The sequence below is a fragment of the Vipera berus genome (genome assembly GCF_964194415.1).
Source record: "Vipera berus genome assembly, chromosome: 2".
Lineage (NCBI taxonomy): Eukaryota > Metazoa > Chordata > Lepidosauria > Squamata > Viperidae > Vipera > Vipera berus.
Genome location: NC_138203.1, coordinates 77,906,032 through 77,932,263, shown reverse-complemented (window position 1 = coordinate 77,932,263; position 26,232 = coordinate 77,906,032). Strand labels below are relative to the sequence as shown.

Genomic DNA, 26,232 nt, shown 5'->3' with positions numbered 1-26,232 from the left:
ATTTAGTAGATCAAAGGGGGGGGGAGAACTAAAGGTAGCGCTGTTTCCCAAGTATTGTTGCTGGTCATTCTGCCTTTTGATCTAGAAGAATCAAATGCAACATAAGTTGGGGTTGTATGGATTTTATGCACTAATTTGTGGCACAGCTTGCTTTCTAAAAACTGAGCTGCAAGATCCTGCAAGGATCTCTGTAGAGAGGTGAACTTGTAGATTCATTAGTGCCATATTTTTCCGTGTATAAGATGCTATTTTTTCCTGCAAACACCGTCTTCAAAAATCAGAAAAATAAGGGCATGCCTGTGTGGGTTGTCATGCCGCCTGGTGCAGGTGTCAAGCCCCTGTGGGCTTGCCACTAACGGGAGGGGGGAGGAGGCAAGATCTTTGGCTGGCCGAACTTGCAGATTTGCCGGCTCAGCTGTTTGGCACTTTGCCGAACAGCTGATCGGCGTGGAGAGAGTCTTATACAAGGGTGTGTCTTATAGATGGAAAAATACGATATACAAAGAAGCATTCCATTTTTGGAGACTAATATGGAATATGCAACAAGGAGCAAAAGTGATTGTATGACAGAGCAGGTCAGCTGACTTGTACAACTTTCTGTACATGGAACCCTGACTTTTGCAATGTGTATCTGGAGGTCACCAGATTGGACAAGTCTAGTTTTTTTTTTTTTAAATATATTGTATGTCTGTCTGCTGCCAGTTGTGAAAGGTATTCTTATTTCCTCAGCACAGTTGTTTTAGTAAACCACTATGTTACTTTTTTGGTGTTCACTTGTTTTGAACAGTAACAAGCTCTTTGAAAGACATTATAAATATACAGACTGTCTAGCAGACTGTGATTTGTAAACTACACAAAATCCTATTAAGTTTTCCAGAAGTGTCTCTTATTTTCTTTCTACCAGGATCAAGTATTCTTGATGGGAAATAATAGCTTAATGCCTGCTGGTCTAGATACAAATAAAAACAAGTTGGAGAAGACTATTATCATTGCAAAAGGCAATTCAAGCTTAGGTAATGTACCTCACGTAACTTTGTTCCTGGGATCCTTATTTCTGCCTAGTTATTCCTGTAAGAAAACTAGATAATAGTCTTTAAGTTGCTTTAATCAAAAAGCAAAGATTTTTGTATATGGTTCCAATAATAATTATAATTATAGCAATCATGTCTATGGATTTTCCTTTCCATATGAAGGCAGGAAGAGTCAAGAGAGAATCAATCTGTTATAATTAGACAATACATCAATGTCTCCAACCTAATTATCTATTTTTAGTACCTGGGGCATGATATAGTTGTCCAAGCAATTGAATTACTAATAAAATTAAGAATCGTTGCAATGCTGAAACTATGGTAACATGAGCTTTTCTTAGTATAATGATGCAAAACCTAAGAACTCTTTATTTGGAGAATTTTAACATTCTTTTTGTCCTGGAAATAATCAGGGAGAAAAATATTGGCCATATTCAAATAAGGGAAGGACAAAATCCTTCACTTGTATGCTTTGTAATTCATTCTTGTTCAGAACAAATCTGTAATTTCTTCAACATTATCTCATCTTGGTCTTCCTTTTTTCTCTGCTCACTTTTTTTTATTAAATTAAAAATAAGTTCATTGCCTTTTCCTTTTCTGTTTTCCACTTCTTTCTTTGTGGCCATATGTAAAAAAAAAGCGGATCTCATTTAATTAAATGGCTTTTTAAACAGAACAGAAGGCATTAGGAATTCATCATCTTTTTGATCTTAACTGTGAGCTTATGCAATGGAGGCAGCTGTAGACCTGAAGAGATAATCTAATATGCCAGCCTCAGCTGTTACCAGTTTTTTTTAGTGAGAATTTTCTAGCTGGTGTTTTTTGACCTGCCAAGCGTATCTTGCATGTTGATTCCTCAGATCCTACCAATAAGATATATATTTTTCTTCAAGTTACTATTTTAAAAAAATCTGTGGAAGTATGAGTATATTGGTAGAAATACAGATAAACATGTAAATAAAAAAAAAATTCAGGAAATGAATGTTGTTCAGTGTAGGATCAAGTCAGATACCAATATTGTTCCCTTATTTCTTATTAGCTTTAAACTTTTTTCTTCTGTAAGGGATGACAGTAAGTTCTAATAAAGATGGCATGGGAATGATAGTTCGCAGCATTATCCATGGTGGTTCCATAAATCGTGATGGACGAATTAGTATTGGAGACTGTATATTGTCTATTAATGAGGAACCTACTGCTAATTTAACTAATGCCCAAGCACGGGCCATGCTGAGGAGGCATTCTGTCATTGGACCGGATATAAAGTAAGTTGGATGTCATACAGATTGGTAGAATTTCAAAAATGGTACGGATCAATTATATTGTCACTACACTTGAGTGTTTTTTTTTAATTCCATGGTTATTTTTAATTCAGTATCTTAATGAAGTTTCAGTATTAAACTGGATTCTACATTGATGGAAGAAGTTGAAATGTCTTCTGTGAATCACAACCGGCTAATAGATGTTAATGAGAATTCCAAAATTGCAATCCAATGTGGTAGTTTGATTATCCCATTCACTGGTTTGATATAATTTCATGGGCTCAAATAAATACGTGGAACTTGCCAGCCATTTGCAGTAAGGGAGAAAATGTTTGCCCGGATCACTTAATCTTACAAATATGTAACTATAATGAAAAAAACTCTCAACTTGATTAAAAAAATATTATTAAACTAAATCCTGAATTGCCTTCTAAAAATTAAAGCTTAGCAGCTGCTCCTTAACACCAGCAATGCAATTAGTATACCTGAAGAATATTCACCTTTAATGTCTAAGCAATGGAGAAAGTTGATGGATATATTTACGGCATGAAATCACCTTTTGGGGGAAAATAGTTTGTTAGATGAATGGGAGGAGCAAACGGCAGAAAGGATCAACCCTTTATTTCCAATTAATAGTAGCATTAGAGTGAGAAAGATTTGTATATTGATCTGGGTGACAAAAGGGCATTTAACACCTTTTTGAATCTATTTGCTGGATTCCTGGAGGACTCAGTGATAGTATTTGCATGGGATTTAAATTACATAATTTTTGTTCAGGCAGATCAACTAGAAAAAAACATTGGGATTTTATAAATTAAGCTTTGATGTTTTACCTCAGGTGACTTGAGAAATATTTCAATAGTGGAAAATGGTGAATGTAGAAATTATGATACATAACATTAAAACAGAAGAATTATGCTCTCAGTATATTTTTTACAAATATTAGGAAGAAAACTGTATTTTAAGTCTCTCTCTCTCTCTCTCTCTCTCTCTCTCTCTCTCTCTCTCTCTCTCTCTCTCTCTCTCTCTCTCTCTCTCTCTCTCTCTCTCTCTCTCTGTCTCTCTCTCTCTGTGTGTCTGTGTGTGTCTCCTCTTCTCTCTCTGTCATCATCTTTTCTTCCTTCCCTTCATATATAAAGATTTTTTTTCCTAAACAGAAAAGCAGATGTATAGCATCATCAGGATATGTGTGTCTTCACTTCTCCCTGCACCTTACATTTCTTTAACAATATCTAGAGACTTTTGCTTTTAGCGGTAGTTATAACAGCTGCCTCTAACATCTGCCAGATAATTACAGAGCTGATTCAGAATTCACCTGCCTTAACCGAACGTGTGGAGATGAATCTCTGATCAAGGAATAAAAGATTGATTGCGGTTGCATTTTTCATGCTTGTTAATAATCATTGCTATACACTCCAATAAAGAACAGATGCTTTCTGATGGGAGGTGTGGATAGAATAGAGGTGGAGAGGGGAAAAAGGAAAGTAAGCAGGAATGCACACTTTTAAATACGTGTGTATGCATCTCTCATTGAGTAGAAGTCACTGACATTTGTTAACACTATTGTAAAAAGATGCTGCGTCGTATGCTTCACATTCTAGATCTTCTCCAACACCTGCTGATGATCAGGCCCCCTTTTATGTGTGAGTATTGGCGATTCAAAAGCTCATTATAGCTCTGTGTTCCAACTTGTCTGTTCATTCATTCATGCTTTCATAACATCAGAAGTAGCTGGGATGTATCCAGATATAGGTACTGCATAATGTACAGAGACACACAGATGCTTTCACCCAATTAAAACCTATTACTAGATAAGATTACCTGATTAATTATTCAACTGCATCAAATCCTTCAGTTTGTGGGTATATTTGGAGATCTATGATGAATATAGCTCTAATCGGTTAAAAACATGCATTCATCTTCTAAAAGATAAGTTTATGGAGGCCAGGTTAATGGTTTAGATTGGAACAGGGAACTTGCAGAGCAAAGCTGTCAAACTTCACCCAGCATGACCAATGGAGTGAGATGTTGGGAACTATAATTCAGCAATTGCTAGAGGCACTAAGGTTTTGCACCCCATCTTATTTCTCAGACAACACTGTTTGCCAAATACCAATCAGATTTCCAACTTCTTTTTGTACCTAAGCAGTCCGGGATCAGGTTAATATGTGGATAGGGCATGGGTAGGCAACCTCGGCTCTTTTATGACTCATGGACTTCAATTCCCAGAATCAAGACAACTTTTTCTTAGGCTCATGCAGTGGCTGTGAGATCCTGGAGAAAGGCTTGGCTGCTTTGAAGCACCTTTTTGCCTTTAAATTTTAAAGGAAGAGTAATACTTAGATTTTCCATTCATTGGTCAGAGAGAAAATTTGGATTTTGGAGAGGAAAAGCCATTGTTGGAAACATCAGATAGTCTGCTTGCCAGGGTTTAATCAGATGTCCTGGGAAGCCAATCTATTAATATACTAGATCCAAAGGCGCCCTAATTGTCCATTAACTAAGGTCATCTACACAAGCTATGGAGCTGCAAAGGGACAAATTCCCTTCCTTTGATTTAAAAAGGAGAGAAATCCATCTTTAAACATCCATAGTGTAGAAACAAAGCAGAAATATCCCTGTTTCTTTGGGATCCATATTTCCTCCACCTATCCATCAGAGAAACGGATATCCTGAAGCTCTTTCCACCCTTACAGGTGGATGGCTAAAATTGGGCACAGCATTTTCTGGACTAAAAGTGAGGTCATGTTTCATTCTCTTCTTTAAAAGATACGTATTTATTCAACAGTTGTTAGAAAAAAAGTTATCTTCCTGATAGCTCTTATTAGCTTTTTGTTTCAACGTACATGGAACACAGCTGCTTGATTTTCAAGAAGTACTTCAGCTCTTCTCATGCCACATTGTGAAACTCCATTTCAGTTTAGAAATCCCAGCATCCTTCATATTTCTGATGCTATAATACAGCTTTTCAGATTTCATATGTCTGGGTATTATACTATTTGCCCAATTACCATTAGTTTAAGAAAGATTCAACATTTATATGATGGGAAGCATCAAATTCCAGTGCATTCTTCAAGTAGTAGTATGTTTTCAAGTTGCTTATCACTGACACAGCCATGTACTGATGTCTGGATTAATCTCACTCTTACATTTTTAGTAGTGCTTACCTTTTCTTTTCTCTACGCTGTAACTAAGTGAATCTTAACTTCCTTATTAAACTTTTACTGTGGTTTACTTTAAATGTTATCACAAATTTCTTTATTTGGTTTCTTTCCTATCATAGTATACATAAAACATATCTGCCTATTAAATCATGCATGGGGTTTATTTCTTTGTTGCATGACACATAATATTTACATCCCTATCTTCTCATTTTAAGCTGGTGCAGGATGAAAATTACTCTTGTCTTCGCTACCTTCTGAAGAATCAATGTACAATCGGTTTAATCCTTGATCGCTTTAGATTAGTAGTGTCTGCCTTGCTAGCTGTGAATTCTGAAATTTCTCATTTAATAGAAAGCTTTCTTTCTATAGTTTCTTTCAGCCAGTAGGAATTAGAATGCACTTCTGCTTGCTTGGCAGTTCTGCAGCTACTTCCTGCTTAAGCCAAGTGTTTTGGGAGTTACAATGAATATCCTGTATACTGCAGGGAAACGCAATTCTAATAATACAGGTATTTCTTATTTAATGACCACTATTGGGATTGGCAACTTGGTCTTTACATGAAGTGGTTGCTAAATAAAGCCACAGCTGTGCTTATGATCATTTCAGTTTCCCTTTGCTTTAAGGTTCTGCAAAGCTCACAAATGTAAGGATTAATTGTAAAGTAAAAGGAGGCAGTCACTAAATGTGGACTATGTGTAATGATTTTTATTTCTGAGCTGCCAGAGAGTACTTTTAATTTGTTTTCTTTTGGTTTGGTTTGATTTCACCAGTAAAACATTGTTGAATGGCACTAATTTAATGTCATTTTCATTCATAACTTTTTAAAGTTCGTAGTCTCCTTCACTGTTATCCTAGTTGCATTTTGCTTCTTTTTAAATATCAAATGTTTTAAAAGAATGATATTCTTTCAATATGTGTCATAATGTCTCTTGGGTACTAACTAATAATACTTTGCTTCCTTTATAAGGAATTGCCTAATCTGGGGATAAGCTTCATAGAAAAGAGAGGATATTTTGGCTTAAATTGGTATCTACAAATATTTCACATTTATTCATTGCCTGTCCAAAGTACCTAAGCTGAAGTCCAAAGAATAAAATAGCAATAAAGCTGTTTAAAATATTACAATGTCACCAAAAATTCTAGTTCAATTAACAGTTACGAACAGTGTAAAACAGGAAGTTTTAAATTCTTCGCTTCACAGAAGTGAGGTTTGAAAAATAAGAAAGTCACCTACAGAACTTCTTAGCTAGTAGGAGGAATAATAGATATTTGCTCAAGGTTTCCAGATTCAAGAATGAGGAAAAGTTAGAGGACTGCCTTTAATCAAAAATAAACATTATTAGATTCAGTTAAGGAAAAGACACTGTTTCTAGACAGTGAAGTTGCAGTGTGTTTGTTTCACAGCACAGAAAGCACATTATAACTGATACGATATTATATGATTATAATATAATACAGTACGTAATGCAATGCAATGCACATTGACCTGCATGGTTTGCATTTGGTGCATTCAAAATACATGAAAAGGAGGATTAAGAAGAACATACTTGTCCAATGCTACACTGTGAATTATAGCCTTAAAAATCTCTATTGCTCAATACTGAACTATATCCAGACATCTGCAGCTTTTAATTTCATGTTTACTTTTGTGTTGCAGCATTTGCTATGTTTCAGCAGAGCAATTAGAAGAGTACCAAGCCAGCTTAGGGCAGCAGCCAGAAGGAACAATGCCATTAGATGTTTTCCCTTCACACTCTGTGAGGTAATTTAGAATACTGTACTACTAATAAAAACAACTCCTTTTGCTTTAATTGCTTTAATTCAATCCACCCATGCATTGAAAACACTCTCCATGAATGGATGAAGAAAAATTGTATTGATATTGGTTGGAAAAATACAAATTTTCTTGTTCTTTCTTTGTGGGAGTGGAAGGGAACACTGGGTTATAAGTGTTTAGATAAGGGAACAAAAAAATTTAAATGCCGTCAACGGAATATGCAGGCTTATCATTTGTATCCCAAAGTATTTGTTTTATATTGACCCTCAATTTAACAGTATGACCGTGGGAATGGGGGTGTCTCTTATTGCCAATTGTTCATTAAATTGGAGAATATATCACTGGAACTACTTCTATTCTTTGCATGATGATGTTATTAGGCAAATTAAGTAATTGCATCAGTTTATCTGAATAATAATGATGTTATTCAAATGATGTACATTTGATACGAGTGATGTGAATCACTTCCAAAATTTGGCCTGTTTCATGCAAAGTCCATTTTATCAACATTTCTGCAATGTCCTGACTACTACTTAAGCTGGGACTTCAGAAAGTGTTCACACTATATTGACTTGAGATAAATTAACACAACGCTGATGTTTTGCCTGACATTATCTGTTAGAAAGAGCCACCCAATAATTTCCCACCAATTCTACTTTGAATAATCAAACTGTTGCTTACTTTAAATGAGGTGTAGGGAGATAATTTAGGTCTTTCTGTGGGATCTTGCAAACCTAATTGCCATTGAAATTGCCCAAGATATCATATTACTGGGGGGGGGGGAATAAAGGGGTTGCTACTATGAATGTAAGTAATTAGCATAGTTGTATAATTGCTGCAGGGAGTGGGGAGATATTTCAAAGCCAGAGCATCATTAGGTAAATTCACTGTTCGTTCCACTTTATGGAAACTAGACAATTATAAAGCCTAGTGTAATCTCAGTTAGGGACACCATATGTTTCATTTCACCTTATTTCCCTTCCCCATTTCTTCAGTACACATAGAAAAACAGTGAATTCATGCTAAATAGCCTGTAATATGTGTGCAGCTTCTAACATACCTGCCCACATTCCCCTGCTCCTTTTTATGCACTGCAATGAAAGTGGAACAGATGGTATGTCCTGGTTCATGTATTGTAGTAAGCCTTGATTTGCAGTTGGTTTTACCGATTATGCTTAGCCATAAATGCCTAATTGGATTAATACAGTATGCTAAATTAAAATCATGCAAATTACAGTGAGGCTTAGCATAGCATCTACATTCAGATTAGATGTATTAGAAACTTTGATGTAATCCCAAATTACCAAATGGAGGCTCCTGCCTTTGAAAAGTAGGAAAGGTTTTCTGGGGCATAAAAATTCTATTTCTTCCTCATATGGATTGAAGCGTGAAGAAGAATGCGAACAAAAAGTCTTACTAAGCTAGTCTGGGTTTGTGTTTTGGGAAGCGCTGTCATCAGCCTAATAGATGATTTAGTCTGAAATTAGGTGAGATACAGCATTTGTTTTTGTAGTGGAAAAGAAATCTAGTTGCTATTCTGCAAGATGTCTCTTAAAAGGACTACCTGTAAATTTAATATATATTAATTAATTAGAAATGTTTCCTTGGAAAATTCTGTGGGGGGAAAATCCAGTGATACAGTATGTTTCTCATAATTTCTCTCTCAAAAAAATGGAACTCTCCCTGAGCAGATTTTTGAGGTCTTTCAGAGGGCTGTATGGAAGAGTGAAAGAAAGCAATCCTGTTGTGTGAGCTGATGATTTTTCCTATTATATCAGATTATGGCTAGAGGGCAAAGATTAGTATTTCTCATTTTCATTGGAACGCATTAGACTGTGTTTTCCAATGTCTGCCTTCCTCCAAACTCCTGAAAAACCTGTTCTTTAAAATCTGACTTCTATAAAGTGTAGCAAGTTTCCACTTGGAAAACAAACAAACAAACCTCATCTCCATATATCCATATAACATTGGAAATGTGTTTGGTTATGTATATCGAGGCGTTTGATATTTGATCCCTGCCAGTGGGATCATATGGCTTACATTTAAAAAGATGAACAAGGCAATGTACAAATAATACTGATGTTTATGAATTCGTATCTAAGTTTTAATATTGTTTGCATTGATAAATCTCAGGATGTATCAATTTATTTTTTCTGTCTTTGCATAATTTCATGACTGGTCTAGCTGGTCTTATTTTTTTCTCTGTCCAATGGATCCTTTATTGTAATTGTTGCCTTATTTGCACCCATCTTGTTGTCATTGTTATATTATTATCCCCAGTGGATGTTTCTGTTCGTTTCAGGTTTTTAAAGATATATTGTGCTATTTACCGGTTCGTCAAGTTTTTCACATGTCCCAAAATATTAAAAGAACTGTTTGGGGGATCATAATTTTTTTTGATATAGAGTAAAGTTTGTTTACATGCAGAGAAATTCCAGAACTACCAGAACGTGAAGAAGGAGAAGGAGAAGAAAGTGAGCTTCAGAACACAGGCTACAGTAACTGGAATCAGCCAAGACGGTGCGTTTGCTTTCAGAGCTAGAGCCCAGTTGATCAGTTTGACAGTTTTAAAAGAGAATACATTTGTTAATGACTGTTCAAATTTACAATGGGACTGAAAAAAAGAGACAGATAATCATTTTTCACATGACCTTTGCAGGGTCAGTGTGGTGACATGATCAAAATTCAGATGCTTGGCAGCTGGCACTATTTATGATGGTTGTAGTATCCCGGAGCCATGGAGCCATCTTTTGCAACCTTCTGACAAGCAAAGTCAATGGGGAAGCCAGATTCTCTTAACAACCATGTTATTAACAATTGCAGTGATTCACTTAACAACTGTGGCAAGAAAGACCATAAAATGGGACAAAACTCACTTAAGAACTGTCTTGCCTAGCAAAGGAAATTTAGGGCTCAATCATGGTTATAAGTCAAGGACTACCTGTACTCCATTTGCTATTTAGACTTAGTGAATTCAGTGCCACTTGTTTTAGAAAGCTTTGTGTCACTACCATGGGGAAGAAAAGAAAAGATTTTCTGTCTTTGAGTTCCTAGTTTAGCTACAGTACCAATGGGATTAGGAAAAAAATTGCTATATGCCCATAGACTGTAGCTTTTGAACTTAAAACAGTAGTTATGTGCCAAAAGGAGATCATATAAGAGATAAAATGGTCTTAAGGTGTCTCTCATCATGTACTCATATTTACATTCCTATAATCTCGTTGTTCAACTGCAGAATTATCTCTTAAGAGATTTCACATCAATTTCAAGCTTATACAATAATATTTGCTTATTTATTTATGTTTGCTTACTACATTTTTCCTTCAAGGAAATTCCTTCTCCATTTCTCCTGCTGACCTAAAATTGTGCTGTGAGCTAGTGACTGACTCACTAAATTTCCCCGGTTGATGGTGGACTTGAACCTGGGAAAGCCTACCAATATGAAGACACAGATCTAAATATAGTGTAAAATCAATTAACTTGAACGCATGATGCTTTAGGCATGAAAACTGATTATTTCACCTTAGCCCAGTCACTCTCTGACAGTCCAACTTGCCTCATAGGGTTATTGTTGTATGGAAAATAGCAGAAGGAAGGAATATTAGGCATGTCTTGTCACCTTGAATGATTTATAAAAATAATTTTTATTTTATTTATTTATTTATTAAGAAATTTATTTGCTGCCCATCTTGTTCAAATGACTGGGCGACTTACAGCATAAAAACATTAAAGTCATGAGATATAAAATGACAAATCAAGTAAAATAAAATCATTAACCCAAGATAGAGAAGGAGAGACGGTAGGATTGACTTTTAATTAGTCAACCACAATTAGAAAGGGAGGATAAAAATAAATAAATAAAAATAATTAAATAAAATATACCTCATGAACAAGCCCTATAGCATGCTGCTGTTTTAATTTTAAGCATCTGGTTTTCCCTGTTTAGTAAAACCCTTTTTCCTGACTAGAATGCACCTCAGTGAATACAATTTATTTTTTTGTTGATTTGTCATTTGTAGGGTTGAGCTCTGGAGAGAGCCTAGCAAGTCTCTAGGAATCAGCATTGTTGGTGGAAGAGGTATGGGAAGTCGTCTGAACAATGGTGAAGTTATGAGAGGAATCTTCATCAAACACATCCTTGAAGACAGTCCTGCTGGCAAAAATGGAACCTTGAAAACAGGAGATAGAATTGTGGAGGTATTATGTTGGTTTCCATTTTTTTAAATGAGCTTCGAACAGGGTTGAGGAACTACGGCCCCTTTATGACTTGTGGACTTCAACTCCCAGAATTCTTGAGCCAGCCATGCTGGGTCAATAATTCTGGGAGTTGAAGTCCATAAGTCATAAAGGGGCCCTAGTTCCCCATCTTAGGACGTAATAATAATAATAATATTTTTGCACATTTCTGAGCAAAACTTTATTTTTGTAAGAATCCTTTATAAGAATATTTTTTGTAAAAATATTTCATATTTTTTAAAATGATTTTATTGGGAGCTGCCCAGAGTTTGAAAGATGGGTGGACATGTTTAAAATAAATTAATAAAAAATAAATACACCATATAGCGCCATCTCACTTTTAAAAATAACCAATGTTATTAATATGTGTTTACAACAGTGAAACACATAAACACAATCTTGATTTGAAAGGATGAATTATTTATCATTCATTTCCAAAGGTGTTTTATAGATTATGCCCACTGCCATGTATTTTGACTCTGAAACATTTACTTAGAGACCAATGCACAATTATGAGTAATATGGATTTATCATACAAAATGATGCATAGAATCCATTGAGTTTTCAGAAGAACCCTTCATATTCTTCTATCCTACTGCATTATACACTACCCTTGTTATATATGTTAATCATGCAGATTTATGCCAGGTTTATGCCAAAGACTGATAGTCTTGAATTTAAGATAATCCTAGATTCCAAACAAGAATTAAAATTATGTTACGTTTGAAGGATAGCCAGTGAAATCAGAGTCTAATTTAAGCTCCATATCTGAACCACTAAAGATACAAATTAAATTCCCTGACATAAAACAATGTTAAATTATAACTTACAATAATAACGTCCACTCTTAGTATATCCTGAATATTGCAGCCTGTTGACGATGTTCATGCATAATAATACGGTCTTGCTAAATAATGACATACTGCATAGGAGGGACTGAAATTTAGAAGAGACTGGCTACAGAGTTTTTGTTTGTTTGCTTATATAAAATAGAGAAATAGGTATAATTTTTAGAAGTTTATTTTTAGCTATGTGTACTCTCATGTTAAGGGACGCGGTGGCTCAGTGGGTTAGGACGCTCAGCTTGTCGATCAGAAGGTCGGCAGTTTGGCAGGTCGAATCCTGAGTGCTGCGTAACAGAGTGAGCGCCTGTTACTCGTCCCAGCTTCTGCCAACCTAGCAGTTTGAAAGCACGTAAAAATGCAAGTAGAAAAATAGGGACCACTACGGTGGGAAGGTAACAGCGTTCTGTGCGCCTTTGGCATCTAGTCATGCTGGCCACATGACCACGGAGACGTCTTTGGACAAGCGCTGGCTCTTCGGCTTTGAAACGGAGATGAGCACCGGCCCCTAGAGTTGGAAACGACTAGCATGCATGTGCGGGGGAACCTTTACCTTTACCTTTACTCTCATGTTAATCTTAGGCCTTACATTTTCAGGTGGATGGAATAAATCTCAGAGATGCAAGCCATGAGCAAGCTGTGGAAGCCATTCGAAGAGCAGGCAACCCGGTTGTCTTCATGGTACAGAGCATTATAAGCAAACCAAGGGTAAGGACACGAAATATATGTGTGTGTGTGTGTAGTGTATGTATGTGTGTGTGTGTGTGTGTGTGTATGTATACACACACACAGTTAAGCATTTATCCCAAATTTTCTAAGTTGAGGAGAACTGAGGCTTTGCTTCCTAAATCTTATATCATCCACAAAGCTAAGAGCAGAATTAAGTCGAGGTTGCAGTTAGTTCTTGATTTTGTGGTAGCCTGAAACACTTCTGACTGGAAACAGAAAATTGCACTTCACAGGCTATTCTGTTTAAACATTCAGAAAGTTCATGAAATATTTATGTGCTATAAAATCAGGGGTGTCCGATTCCAAAAGTTGAAGTCTACAAGTCTTAAAAGGGCCACGGTTGGACACACCTCTGCTATCAATGATAAGGGTAAGGTTTTGAGGATTTTCCCGTACTGTGTTGCTCTGGAGAACATAATATTACTAATGTAGCTGAGGTCCTGTTACTATTCCACATCTGTACGTATCCCATTTTGATTTCCACCCTTTTTAGCCATTCCTGCTAGAAAGGAATTGGGATCTGTGCAGGGGCTAAGCAATCCACACGAGGCTATATATTTGAAAGATTATGTGGTTGCCCACATAACGCCTTCTTTTTCCTTGCAATTTTTCCTGTACTTTTCATTTTGCTCTTAAGCATAAATCAGGAGGGAGAGACATTTACAGTGCAGAATCACTGAACAGCCCTCCATAAAAGGACATGGCTTTCAGCCACTTTGCATAGTCATTTTAATATTGTTGCTCGCATCACTTGAAACTATACTTCCTCTATGTAGATTTTTGTGTGTGTGCAACTCGGATGTTTGATTTACTGGGTCTTTCATAACTCTTGTTTCCCAGCCAATATCTCTCTATAGCTCTTTAGCATCCTCTGCTCCCGCTGGGCAGAAACTTAATAATCCATTTTACCATCAGTCATCACAGGTAAATAGCATGGATAATCCTGTTGAATGTTGGTGATTTGTATGCAGAACTAACAGAAGCTTGTGAATTTGCCGTGGCATGAGAAAATATATTTGCTTGCTGAATGTTGGTGATGTAAAAACGGTGCCTTTAGTTTGTGCTCTTTATCTGAAACCCTAATGGCTTCTAAGGGGATTTCCAATGTTTAGTCATAAGCAATCAACCTGAAAGCTAGCTGTATTTTCTTTTGGTAGTCACCTTCATGAAATAAAAAAATAATAGTAAGGTAACTTCACCAGCATAGATGGCTTCTTCATCCATTGGAGAGAGTTAAAGCATTGCTCTAAGGATATGAATGTTTTTCTGTTGATCAACAAATTTTAGCAGTTAACAATTCTTATTCTGCTTATACACAATAAAAGTGGTTTATGCATTAAATGTATAATTTACCAAGAGTGCAACAAATGCTCAAGCTGTTTTATGTTGGTTCAGAGCTATTGTAGTAATAGAAATTATCTTATTTGTTGGACCCATCTGCCTGTGAAATTTGAGCTAGCGCTGTTAGTGAAAGGAGTTATATGAATGCTTATGGGTGCTTTCTGATTATTTTGAATCATAGAGAGGTTCAGTATTTGGGAGAGTTTTGTAAATAAGGAATGATTAATGCCTGCCTGCATGCATGTCTCTTGTAATCCTATCATTCAGTGTTTATTACCTTCAATATGTGCTTTTAATGTTTCCACTTAAATGTGACATGTTTAAGGTGTCTTGAAATTATTCAAGTTAGGGGATTTCTCTTTTTAAAAATATGTATTGTTCAATTCTCTGAAGAAAGGGATGATCTGGTTTATTTGCTGAAACCTGTTTATACACAAGACTAAAACCTTCTGCTGTGAAGCAGAAGTCTTTCTTTAAGGCCTACTTGAACAGCACAGAGAAGGAGTTTCATGTAATAATATGAATTTGCAGAGTTCAGAGTAGAACATTAGGTGGTATTCGGCAGCAGCACAGCTAAATTTTGATAGTCCCCAAAAGTGACCTGAGGATTTACTGCTATTTAATGCAGTTCTTAATATACATATAAGCAACATCAAGTAATAATACTGTCTGCTTTTTCTATATAAGGGCAGCTAAGCTTTTCCCCCCTGCTCATTCTAATTATCTGGATTTTTTTTTCATTTTTGTGTTAAATTCTATCTTAACGCAAAAAATGTGTTTATTTGTTAGATGTATATCCACCTTTTGTTTAGAAGCTCAAGGTAGTGCACATTATGCTTGACTTTCTCATAGCGCCGTAGCTTACTCAAATGCAGCATGATCAACTTCTTTCCTATTGAAGGATAAAAAAATTAGGGAAGAGTGAGCAGTTGCTGGTCAGTGTCCCTGCCTTTAAAAAATAATAATAACAGTTCTGGCCTGTTATCTGAAAGGTGACCTTCTTTCCTCCAAAAAGTATTGCCTTGGAAATAAAGGGAAATATTTTAATTCAGTCTTTGAGGTAAAGTGGACTGATTTGCTCACAGACCTTTGCTGTATATCAGTGGCAATAAACTTCTTATAAAAAGTTTCTATTTGGAGCTTTTTGGTTGTCTTCTGCATCTTTCTTTCTTTCTTTCTTTCTTTCTTTCTTTCTTTCTTTCTTTCTTTCTTTCTTTCTTTCTTTCTTTCTTTCTTTCTTTCTTTCTTTCTTTCTTTCTTTCTTTCTTTCTTTCTTTCTTTCTTTCTTTCTTTCTTTCTTTCTTTCTTTTTTAGATTTATATACCGCCCTTTCCCGAAGGACTCAGGGCGGTTTACAGGGTATTTAAAACAAGAAATACAGAAGTTAAAAACAATTAAAAAAATTACATCAATCCCTGAAAAAAGTAAAAACCCCAATTAAATTAAAATTAAAAATCTCAGCCTGGGCCAGAGAGCTCGAAGAGCCAGGTCTTCAGGTCCCGGCAGAATGAACGGAGGTCGGGGGCAGTCCTGAGCTCCACGGGGAGCTGGTTCCAGAGGGCAGGCGCACCCACTGAGAAGGCCCTCCCCCTGGGTGTTATCCGCCAGCAATCTTTTACCGGCGGCACCCTGAGAAGACCCTCCCTGTGGGAGCGCACTGTTGAATCCCTTTTAAAAGGCTGAGGGCTCAACATTCTCACCAGATGTAGAGCAGGTATGTGTTTGTTAGTGTATTTCTTTTGAGAATGGAATCTATGTCTAGATGTGGAATGGGGTAGGCAACCTTGGCTCTTTTATGACTCGTGGACTTCAACTCCCAGAATTCCTGAGCCAGCATGGCTCAGCTTGGAAACCTCTCCCTTTTCCCTCAGCATGGTTGGCTCAGGAATTCTGGGAGTTGAAGTCCACGAGTCATAAAAGAGCCAAGGTTGCCTACCCCTGTACTAGAACCTTGCCAGTTGAATTGCTGTTTGCCATCTTCTCTTAAAAACAGTGATCCAAACATAGTAAGAAATCGCCCTAAAAGTACAATGTAAGAATAAACAACAATCTTAAAAAAAGGAAAAAAATGTGCAGACGTTTTAGGTATCAGCTTTATTACTTGCCCTTCCCTCTCACGCTTTTCCCCCCGAAAATGGGAGGCAAATAAAATGTCTTGTTTCCTATATTTTAAAGCTATAAATATATTATTTGCTGGAAGACACGGAGTCGTAAAATGAGCTCATTCTCTCGTTCTAACCTTGTTGAGTTTATTTTCTTCATCTCTGTTCCTATAGTGTGCAAACTTTAACCCCGGTGAAGAAATGTGGTAAAATTCTATTTAACAAATCTATTTTGATCTTCCTTTTAATGTCAGTGCAGAACAAGTAACAAATGTGCATATTTGCCCAGATAGGTGAATTCAAGGACTTATCCACATCCTGGATGGCATAATCACCTTAAACAACAGAGGAGCATTTTTGCTTTATTAGGAAAATTTCAGCATAAAAATATTTTTCCTACGATTCATAAAGCTCAAAAAAATCTAATAAGTAACATTATTAAACTATTAGTTTAAGAAGAAATCCCTATTTCTGTGTGGTGCCTACAGTATAATCACTTTCACATACAGGTAGTCCGCAACTTACAACCATTCATTTAGTGACTGTTCAAAGTTACAATGACACTGCAAAAGTGACTTATGACTGTTTTACACACTGACGACTGTTGCAGCATCCCCGTGGTCACATGATCAAAATTTGGGCACTTCACAACTGGCATGTATTTATGATGGGTTGCAGTGTCCCTGGGTCATGCGATTATCTTTTGAAACCTCCTGACAAGCAAAGTCAACGAGGAAACCAGATTCGTTCAACAACTGTGTTACTAATTTAACAACTGCAGTAATTCACTCAACACCTGTGGCAAGAAAGGTCATAAAATGGGGCAAAATTCATTTAACAGTTGTCTTGTTTAGCAGCAGAAATTTTGGGTTCAATTTTGGTTGTAAGCCGAGGACTATCTATGCGTAAGCTACCATTTGCTATTGGGCAAATGTTGATCATGCACGTGTGAATGTGCCTTATTATATGTGTGTTTTGATTAGCAAGCTCCTTTATGTTTTTATTTTTTTGTAGAACTTCCTTATGTCTTATCTGCAGTCCAACCCTTTCACTAAGCCTCCTGCCTTCAGCAGCACTAACCCTTTTGTTGACCCTCTGCAGTTCAACACTAACAAGGTTGGATTATGCCCGTGTGTTTGTGGTGGACTTGGTGAATATGTGTGTATCCTTTTTCCCTTCCTTTCCTAGACCCTCATTTAATAATAATAATAATAATAATAATAATAATAATAATAATAATAATAATAATAATAATAATAATAATGCTTCATATGCCAGTGGTTTGTTGGAAGTGAATATTCTCCATATTGAAATATGCCCATCGTACTCATCCCTCTCATCTCCTTCCATTGATTAAAGAATGGGTGGCCTAGAGCTAAATTATGGCATGGAGGTAGGAGAAATTTTGATAGTGTCCGACCTATCAAAGGATGATGGTCGGTCTTGTTGGAATCTTAAAAAGTTCGAATTTTAAGTGTAACTTTCTAACATGATTTGGGTTTACTTAAAGGGGAAATTTAGAGCTGAGTTAATTGGCAGAATGAATGGAGTCCTGTTACTTTTGAACACTGGACTTTGGAACTTTTGACAAAAACATTGATAGAAATATTTTCCCCCTTCCACAAATCCTGTTAGCTTGTAAAAAGTTAAATCTAGCAAGTATCGACTACAGCCAGCTAATGGTACAGTCTTACTCTCATGTATCTGGAGTTTAGCATTACGGCAACTGTAAACAGATGTTTGTTGAATGGATTGTAAGTGAATTGTTTGTTCAGTTAGAAATAGAAAGTTCTGTTTTTACAAGATCATTTTAGTCTAGTGGTTAAAGCACTCGGCTAGGAATCAGGAGAGACTGCCTTTAGTCCCACGTTAGCCATGAAATTAGTGCAGGTTTGCATCCCACCAGGCTCAAGGTTGACTCAGCCTTCCATCCTTCCGAGGTAGGTAAAATGAGGACCCAGATTGTTGGGGGCAATTAAGCTGACTTTGCAATAATGCCGCTTGGGGGGGGGGGGCGAAAGCCCTAATAAGCAGGCATATACATAGAATGAAGGCTATTGCTAAGCTTGTAAGCCGCCCTGAGTCTTCGGAGAAGGGCGGGATATAAATGGAATTAAAATAAATAAAATAAAAATGAAAACGATTGGGTGACTTTGAGCTAGCCTGTCGTTCTGGGGAAAACAGGAGAAGGAGAAAGGAGTATTGGATATGTTCACAGCCTTGAGTTCTTATAAAAATAAGGAAGGCTCCCCATATTACCTTTTTGCTCCTACCCATTTTAAGTTTTCATTTATTTTGAATAAGTCAAATTATTCAGTATATATCCTTATATATATATTACATTTCTGCATTCCCATCCTTTACTTTGACCCTCTGACAATTTCAAAGGCATCATCTTTGCCTTCTAAATATATCTGCTACTTTAGTGTGAGCATAAATAACGTTCATGTCATACCATGAAGAATTCAGGAATTCCCATGACTAAATTTATATCGGATAGTATTAATTGGAGAAAGAAAATTGATGTCTCTTTTAAGACATAACCCCCTTTCTCGGCAGTTATCCAATTTCAGACATTTTATTTCCATTCATTTCTTCAGGCCTCTCCACACATTTTCTTAAGGGCATGGAAATCAAATTCCAAAGTCAGATATGCAAAAGGCATCTTTTTAGTGTATTATTTGTTTATTTAAAATTTTCATAAGCACTTCCAATAGTGTACACAATTGAAGGAATGCTGTCTGTGTGGATCCAGCTAATGTATTGCATCCATTTTGCCCTTCATTCGTGCAATCATTCGGTCAATTTATACAGCCATCCATCTCGCATCAGTGACTCTGGGCAGCTCACAAAATTAAAAACCACGGTAAAATATAATAAAATACAAATAACCATAAAACTAAATCAACATGGAACAGAAAACATTTTTTTTCATTTGTGAAAACAAATTAAAAAATACTTCCTGCTCATTTGCTTTCCCACAGCAGCTCTTCTGTGCCATCTCCAGTACTATAGTATGCAGTATTTATAATAGCATCTGTCCATCCATCATGGAATTCCCAAGAAGAACTCTTGATCCAGGCTAATGTAATGTCTCTATCAGATTTCACCCCCATTTACTATTCCAGAGACAATTTGTTTTGATAAAAAACAATGCAAAATCAAGAACATAAATATCTTTTAGAGGATTCATTCGTATTCCTTAACATGTCCCTGTTTGTCCAGTTTTGGAACTAACATGCAAGGTTTTTGTGGTATGTAGGCTGAACAGACATTCATCTTCACCAAATTTGATTTGTAGTTTCCATCTCGATTGCTTTTTTTATTCTACTGTTGCTGTGTATTTTAACTTCAAAGTCCTGGGTTTTTTTTTTTCATCATCCCATGCATTTCGATTGACCTTAATTCCTCTCTGCCTTCTCAAACACTGTACTTTCCTTACTCCCCACAGGCATCCAGTCAGTCAGATTCAGAGCCAGAAAAAAAATCATTCTGCAATCTGCCTTTGCCACCTCCTTCGGTATTTCCAGCAATGAGCAGTGAAGTTGTGCTGCAGTCCTCTAACAATCATGTGGAAGATTTGGATAAGGAGGATGAGTTTGGATACAGCTGGAGTAAGTTAGTTCTTTGTCTGCAGTGTGATGTTTTCAATAGTTTTTCTTTAATTTGCTTGAGTAGTATCTGTGGTCAAATCTAACAGCTTTGTTGTTTCCTTGAGCCGTAAGCATTCAAGTCTGGGCCACAAAGCTTTAATATAATTGTGCTTCATGTGTAACGCAGGATTGATTGTGATTGTTACTAAAAGTATTCCTAAAAGTAGCATATAAATATAGAAATTATTTTTATAACGAAGGAAGGAATGATGGATAGATTCTGACTTTCCTGTTTTAAAAAATGAAGTGGCTGGGAGCCACTTCTAACTTTGGCAAGTGAATAGAAGCATATATTCATTCTTGAATTGTTTTGGTTGAGTTGACGTTAGGACTGTTGAATTCCAAAGTTGCAGTTCCTTTGCAATTTCCCAAGCTCGGTTTTGACTTCGCCACCCATTTGAATTTTGATGTCTTTATAATTAGGGAAAATCAGTCACCAGTATGGCAACCTGTCAGGAGATCTGCACATGGTAGAACTGGAGAAAGGGAAGACTGGATTAGGACTCAGCCTAGCAGGGAACAAAGACAGATCCAAGATGAGTGTCTTTGTAGTGGGCATTGATCCAAATGGAGCAGCTGGAAAAGATGGCAGGCTGCAGATTGGAGACGAGTTACTGGAAGTAAGTGTCTAATAGACTTAAATGAAATTTACTGACCTTAAGGACAGAAGAACAATTAATTCAAAACAATTAATTGGTATAAAATGTAGGGTTTAATTTAAACATTATTTTCATCAGTACGTCCCTTCTTTATATAAGTTGCACCTTCGAATCGGTTTTGGCATTTGGCAACTACATAACTAGTCCTTTTTCTTAAAAAAAAAGATTTTTTTATGGAAATGGTTTGCCTTTGCCTTTTTCCCACCTCTTAGAGAGAGTGACTGACTCAAAATCATCCAGCTGGCTTTGAGCCTAAGGCAGGACTACAACTAAAGTCGTAGACTATAAAATGTGACTTACAGATTATAGCATACAGAGACTGATGCCATGATGGTGGTGGTACTTTGTATGCTAAATGCAAAGTCTGTAGCTTTGGCTTGCTTCTTGAGCGTTAATAGAGAGAGGATCGTTTTGTTCCCTTGCTTATCCTCAGGAATGGTGTTCTCCTAGAGAGTTGTATAGCTCTTGTGTTCCTTGGTTTAAAAAGCTGTTAAAATAGCAATAGCACTTAGATTTATATACCGTCCCATAGTGCCTTACAACGCTCTCTGGGCAGTTTACATTATCAGCATATTGTCCTCTAACAGTCTGGATCCTCGTTTTGACCTTGGAAGGATGGAAGTTGAGTCAACCTTGAGCCCCATCAGGATCAAACTCCAGGCTGTGGGCATAGTTTGTCTGCAGTACTGCATTCTAACTATTGCTCCACCAAACAATGCTTTTCTTATGAATGAAAGCAAATATACAGGATAATGTTGCAATCTGGGTCAGACACTCGGACCAGAGGTTTAGTCTTCCAAGCTTTCAGGCTTGTGTTGGAGCCCATCCTCAGGGAACCTCTCTCCACCAGAATTGTTTTTCTTCCCCAGACATGGGTTAAGGTAGTTGGTAAGCCTCTTCCAGGCTTTTGCTGTTGAGCTGGGGTTTTTTTGCCCTTCCAGATAGGTTTTGTCTCTTTTCTGCTTTGGTTATTTGTTTGTTATACAAGTTGTCCAGAGTCACTATATAACATGGGCTTATCCATCCCTCCCTCCCTCCCTCCCTCCCTCCCTCCCTCCCTCCCTCCCTCCCTCCCTTCCTTCCTTCCTTCCTTCCTTCCTTCCTGAGAGAAAATAGAATACAGCAGCCAGAAGGGCATGAAAATAATCTTTGTGGGTCCAAAGATTTCATATATATATCTATATATCTATCTACAAATTATACCTTGGACACTAATGATGTGTAGAATGGGACCTTTACAAAAAAAACCCTTAAAGAACAGTCAAGATGATATTTCAAACGCAATCTCCCTAATAGACTTTGCCGGGAAGAGGAATTGCTCTCTTCTCTTTGTGCTGCCAGAAGCAGTTCTATCCACAGAACTTTGGAATATGTTTGGTGTCGTTAATTTAAAGATGATTAACCTTGGAAATTTAAGCAAAATATTCAGGACATTCTTGTGCAGCTATAAATTAGTCTGATTGCAAATCGTTTTGCAGTTATTTGCATTTATCAGTCTGCTTCTCCATGCCTTTGTTTTCATTTGGCAAAAAGTAAGCTATGAATCATTAGTGAAAATTCATGATAAGTGTTCCCACTGTCAGCCAAACCACTGCAATCAAGCAAAGGGCATTTTCAAATTCAGGAGAGAGGCCAGTACAAACCAACACTGTTAGGATTTCGATAACCGGGAAAATAATATATAAAGAATTCAGGATTAGTATCCACCATGGAATGACTGAAGAACACTATTAATAAGTTAACAATTATAATTAGTTAACAGTTTATTACACTGAATAAATTATAACAATAATGAGCTTTGCATGTGACAGAATTAGTTTGGGAAGAAATAATGAAATGTGTATTCTTGTCTCTTTGTACCCTGCTGATCAGATAAATGGGCAAGTTCTGTATGGAAAAACACATCAGAATGCATCTTCAATCATCAAATGTGCACCTTCTAAAGTAAAAATAATCTTTATCAGGTAAGAAACGTTTAATATTTTAGTCTTGTCCCAGTTCATCTTTCAAATAACGGGAAGGGCATCAAACGGATTGCTAAGGGTTTTCTTGAATTATATACCTGTTTTCAGAATTGCGGATATTAACTTCAGAGTCCTCCTGGACTGAGGTAGAGATCAGTCACCTCAATCAATCAATCAATGGCATTGGCATCCTTCAGTCTCGAGAGACTGTGTTATCGTGCTCTGGAAAGAGGTCCTAAAGCAGCATCTGGTGTGGCTAGAAAGGCCAGTTCGAGAGTGGCGGTCCCTTCCACACCGAGGACAGATACAGTCTGTCCCCTGTCCAGTCCCCAGGTTTCACTGGTTCTGGGACTGCCTCTTTGCCTCAGCCTGCCGCGCAAGTGTCTCTTCGAATTGGAGAAGGCCATGCTGCGTCTTTAGCCTCCAAGCTGAGCGATCAGAGGTCAAAGTTTCCCAGCTGTTAATGTCCATCCCCAAGGCCTTTAGATCCCTCTTGCGGATATCCTTATATCGCAACTCTGGTCTCCCCCGGGGGGCTTTCCCTTGCGCTAGTTCTCCATACAGGAGATCTTTCAGAATCCAACCATCAGCCATTCTCACGACATGCCCAAGCCAGCGTAGACGTCACTGTTTCAATAGTGTATACATGCTAGAAATTCCAGCACATTCCAGGACTGCGCTATTCGGAACTTTGTCGTGCCAGGTGATGTCAGGAATACGTCGGAGACAGCGCATATGAAAGGTGTTTAACTTTCTCTCCTGCCGTGCGTAAAGGGTCCAAGACTCACTGCAGTACAAGAGTGTGCTCAGGACGCAGGCTCTATAGACCTGGATCTTTGTATGTTCTGTCAGCTTCTTATTAAGCCATACTCTCTTTGTAAGTCTGGAAAATGTGGTGGCCGCTTTACCAATACGTTTATTCAGCTCAGACCTATCAATCAATTAATAAATAAAGTAGATTTTTTTTTACTAAAAAAATTAAGAAGCATTATTTAGATATTAAAATTTTAAAGAAAACCTCATCCAACACCAGTTCTGTAGTATTAAAATTTTGTACTTTTTGTATGATAGAAACAAAGAGGCTATCCATCAGATGGCTATTTGTCCTGATAAATCAGTGGCATCACCATCTTCGTCTTCTGGAATGGGTCAGCACGAAGAGGTACAGTGTATATTCAATATTCCGTCTTAATTTAGTGATTGAAAAAAAATGCTACTTACAATGTTTTCCATTGAAAATAAATCACAAGGCAGAGAAAATTTTAATTTAGAAGTAACTTCCTATAGATATTTTGAGTAAATTTAAACGTGTTTCTTTTATAGCTATTGTGAATATATATTTTTAATGTATTTATTTTGTTTAGGGGGAAGTGAACATTTCAAGGTCTAATTTACCAATAGATCTGACTTTATATAAGAATGTTCAAAATGTGGAACTACCTAAGGTAAATACATGTATTTATGTTCTGTTCGTATCTTTGTAGACCTAAATGAATTTCTGGCTGTAAATTTTTTTCATTCTGATGCAGACGGTACAAATGAGGTAAATCACCTCATATTCTATTTATGTATTTATTTACACACACACACCGATACCTAGATATGACTAAGCATGCATGAGAACATTGTTTGATGGGCTTAAGTTTCCCAAATGCTTTTTAAGTTTCTGTAAAATGTAAAACCTGAAGTGTGGCTTAAAATTTATCTGTATTTAGTTTGAAAAATTTAGCTTAAACTTTATTTGTGTAGAATTTGCAAAGACAGAATTCCTAAAGTATCATTTTACCATTGGCTAAACTCTTCAATAACGGTAGTTGCCCTTTGTGATTCTTTAGGATCAAGGTGGCATAGGTATTGCTATTGGTGAAGAAGCTACCCTTAATGGTGTAGTTATTCAGAGCTTAACAGATCATGGTGCAGCAGGAAAGGTAAGCTCAACACTAAAAATGATTTTTTTAAAAAAAAAGTACATTTCCTCCTCTTTGACCTGAGTTAAAGTAGTTCTTTGATTTCAGGATGGCCGAATTAAGGTTGGAGATCAAATTCTAGCAGTGGACGATGAAATAGTTGTGGGCTATCCTATAGAAAAGGTAATTGAGCAATGGCTACCCTAGGCAGCTTTTGAAGATTTGTTTTTGTCGTAAGCTGAAATGCTTGATTATTTTATTTTTATTTGTTAGATTTGTTGGCTACCGATTTTATCACAGGGTAACTCTGGGCAGCTTATATGTTAAACAGGATAAAACTATATAAAACATGCATATAAACCCAAGTGAACTATTATAAAAATATAAATTATCAACTCTAACTTAAAGAATTGAAGAGGAGGAGTGCATGTGGGATTTAGATACTTCCTATGGGCCTAGGATGGTAGCATTGTTCAATTTTCAAAACTCAATTCCTATCTCACATCTCATGGAAGACACCTGTCTAAGAGAACATGTCAAACAATCAGATAATTGTTGATCAGGGTAAGAATCACTGATGTTTAATGAAATATTTAAAATATCTCCTTTGAAGAATGAATGTGTGTGTGTGTGTGAGAGAGAGAGAGAGAGATTATACACACTTTTTAGTTGATATGTTGGCAATCATCTCTTGGCAGGGAAAACAAGTTATAGAAATGGGCATTCAGTCAAATATTTGTTCACAGACATAGTGTTTGCTTTTCTCTTAACAACTTCGCTATAATAGTTCTGCTGAATATTATACAGCCATATGTTTGTTTGTTTGTTACATGGTAATTTGTCTGATTCAGTATTTCTTATGATCTGTTTTATTATTTCAACAAGTTTATCAGTTTGCTGAAAGCATCGAAGCCCAATGTGAAACTCACCATTAGTTCAGTTGAATCCGAAGGCCTGGCAGTTTCCCAGCCACTATTGTCAACTTACAGTACCACGTTGAGTGAGGGAACCAATATCCAACCATTACCAATTGTTCCATCATCTGAGTCACCAGAACCAGAGTTAATTAAAAGTAAGAATTTTCATTTACTCCATGTTAAAAAAAAGCACATCACTGTACTGTGTCCATATCAATATGCGTGTATGCACACAAACATTTACCAATTATTGAATCAGCCGTTAGCCTATATGTCATTGACTTGGTACCTCAAATGTCCTCCTTTGTAAGATTTAAGCAAGTTATATAGAAATCAATATGTTCTTTCTTCCCCTTTCTTCTTTTTGGCCTTTGGAAGTTCAGATAGTCTTGAATTTGGGAACCACAACTGAGCCCAAAATTTCTGTTGCTAAGTAAGACAGTTGTTAAGTGAGTTTTGCCCCATTTTATGGTCTTTCTTGCCATATTTGTTAAGTAAATCACTGCAGTTGTTCAGTTAATAACAGTTAAGCGAATCTGGGTTTCCCCATTGACTTGGCTTATCAGAAGGTTGCAAAAATTGATCACATGACATCCAGCACTGCAACCGTCATACATATGAGTTAGTTGCCAAATGTCTGAATTTTGATCATGT

At 36.7% G+C, this 26,232-nt stretch overlaps 1 protein-coding gene across 1 annotated transcript in view; it reads left to right on the top strand.

Annotated features, from left to right (window-relative positions):
• MPDZ (multiple PDZ domain crumbs cell polarity complex component) overlaps positions 1-26,232 on the top strand; it is a gene marked incomplete at its 5' end in the record, with an annotated part of 159,564 nt that overhangs the window by 104,545 nt on the left and 28,787 nt on the right. The window contains 17 exons of the mRNA XM_081318883.1: positions 905-1,013; positions 2,092-2,290; positions 3,889-3,930; positions 7,109-7,213; positions 9,656-9,748; positions 11,248-11,425; positions 12,904-13,014; positions 13,876-13,959; positions 17,493-17,594; positions 19,930-20,092; positions 20,555-20,751; positions 22,663-22,754; positions 23,826-23,916; positions 24,119-24,199; positions 24,590-24,682; positions 24,770-24,844; positions 25,547-25,733. Coding sequence (XP_081175009.1) covers positions 905-1,013; positions 2,092-2,290; positions 3,889-3,930; positions 7,109-7,213; positions 9,656-9,748; positions 11,248-11,425; positions 12,904-13,014; positions 13,876-13,959; positions 17,493-17,594; positions 19,930-20,092; positions 20,555-20,751; positions 22,663-22,754; positions 23,826-23,916; positions 24,119-24,199; positions 24,590-24,682; positions 24,770-24,844; positions 25,547-25,733 — 2,002 coding nt within the window. The remainder of the gene's footprint in view (positions 1-904; positions 1,014-2,091; positions 2,291-3,888; positions 3,931-7,108; positions 7,214-9,655; positions 9,749-11,247; positions 11,426-12,903; positions 13,015-13,875; positions 13,960-17,492; positions 17,595-19,929; positions 20,093-20,554; positions 20,752-22,662; positions 22,755-23,825; positions 23,917-24,118; positions 24,200-24,589; positions 24,683-24,769; positions 24,845-25,546; positions 25,734-26,232) is intronic.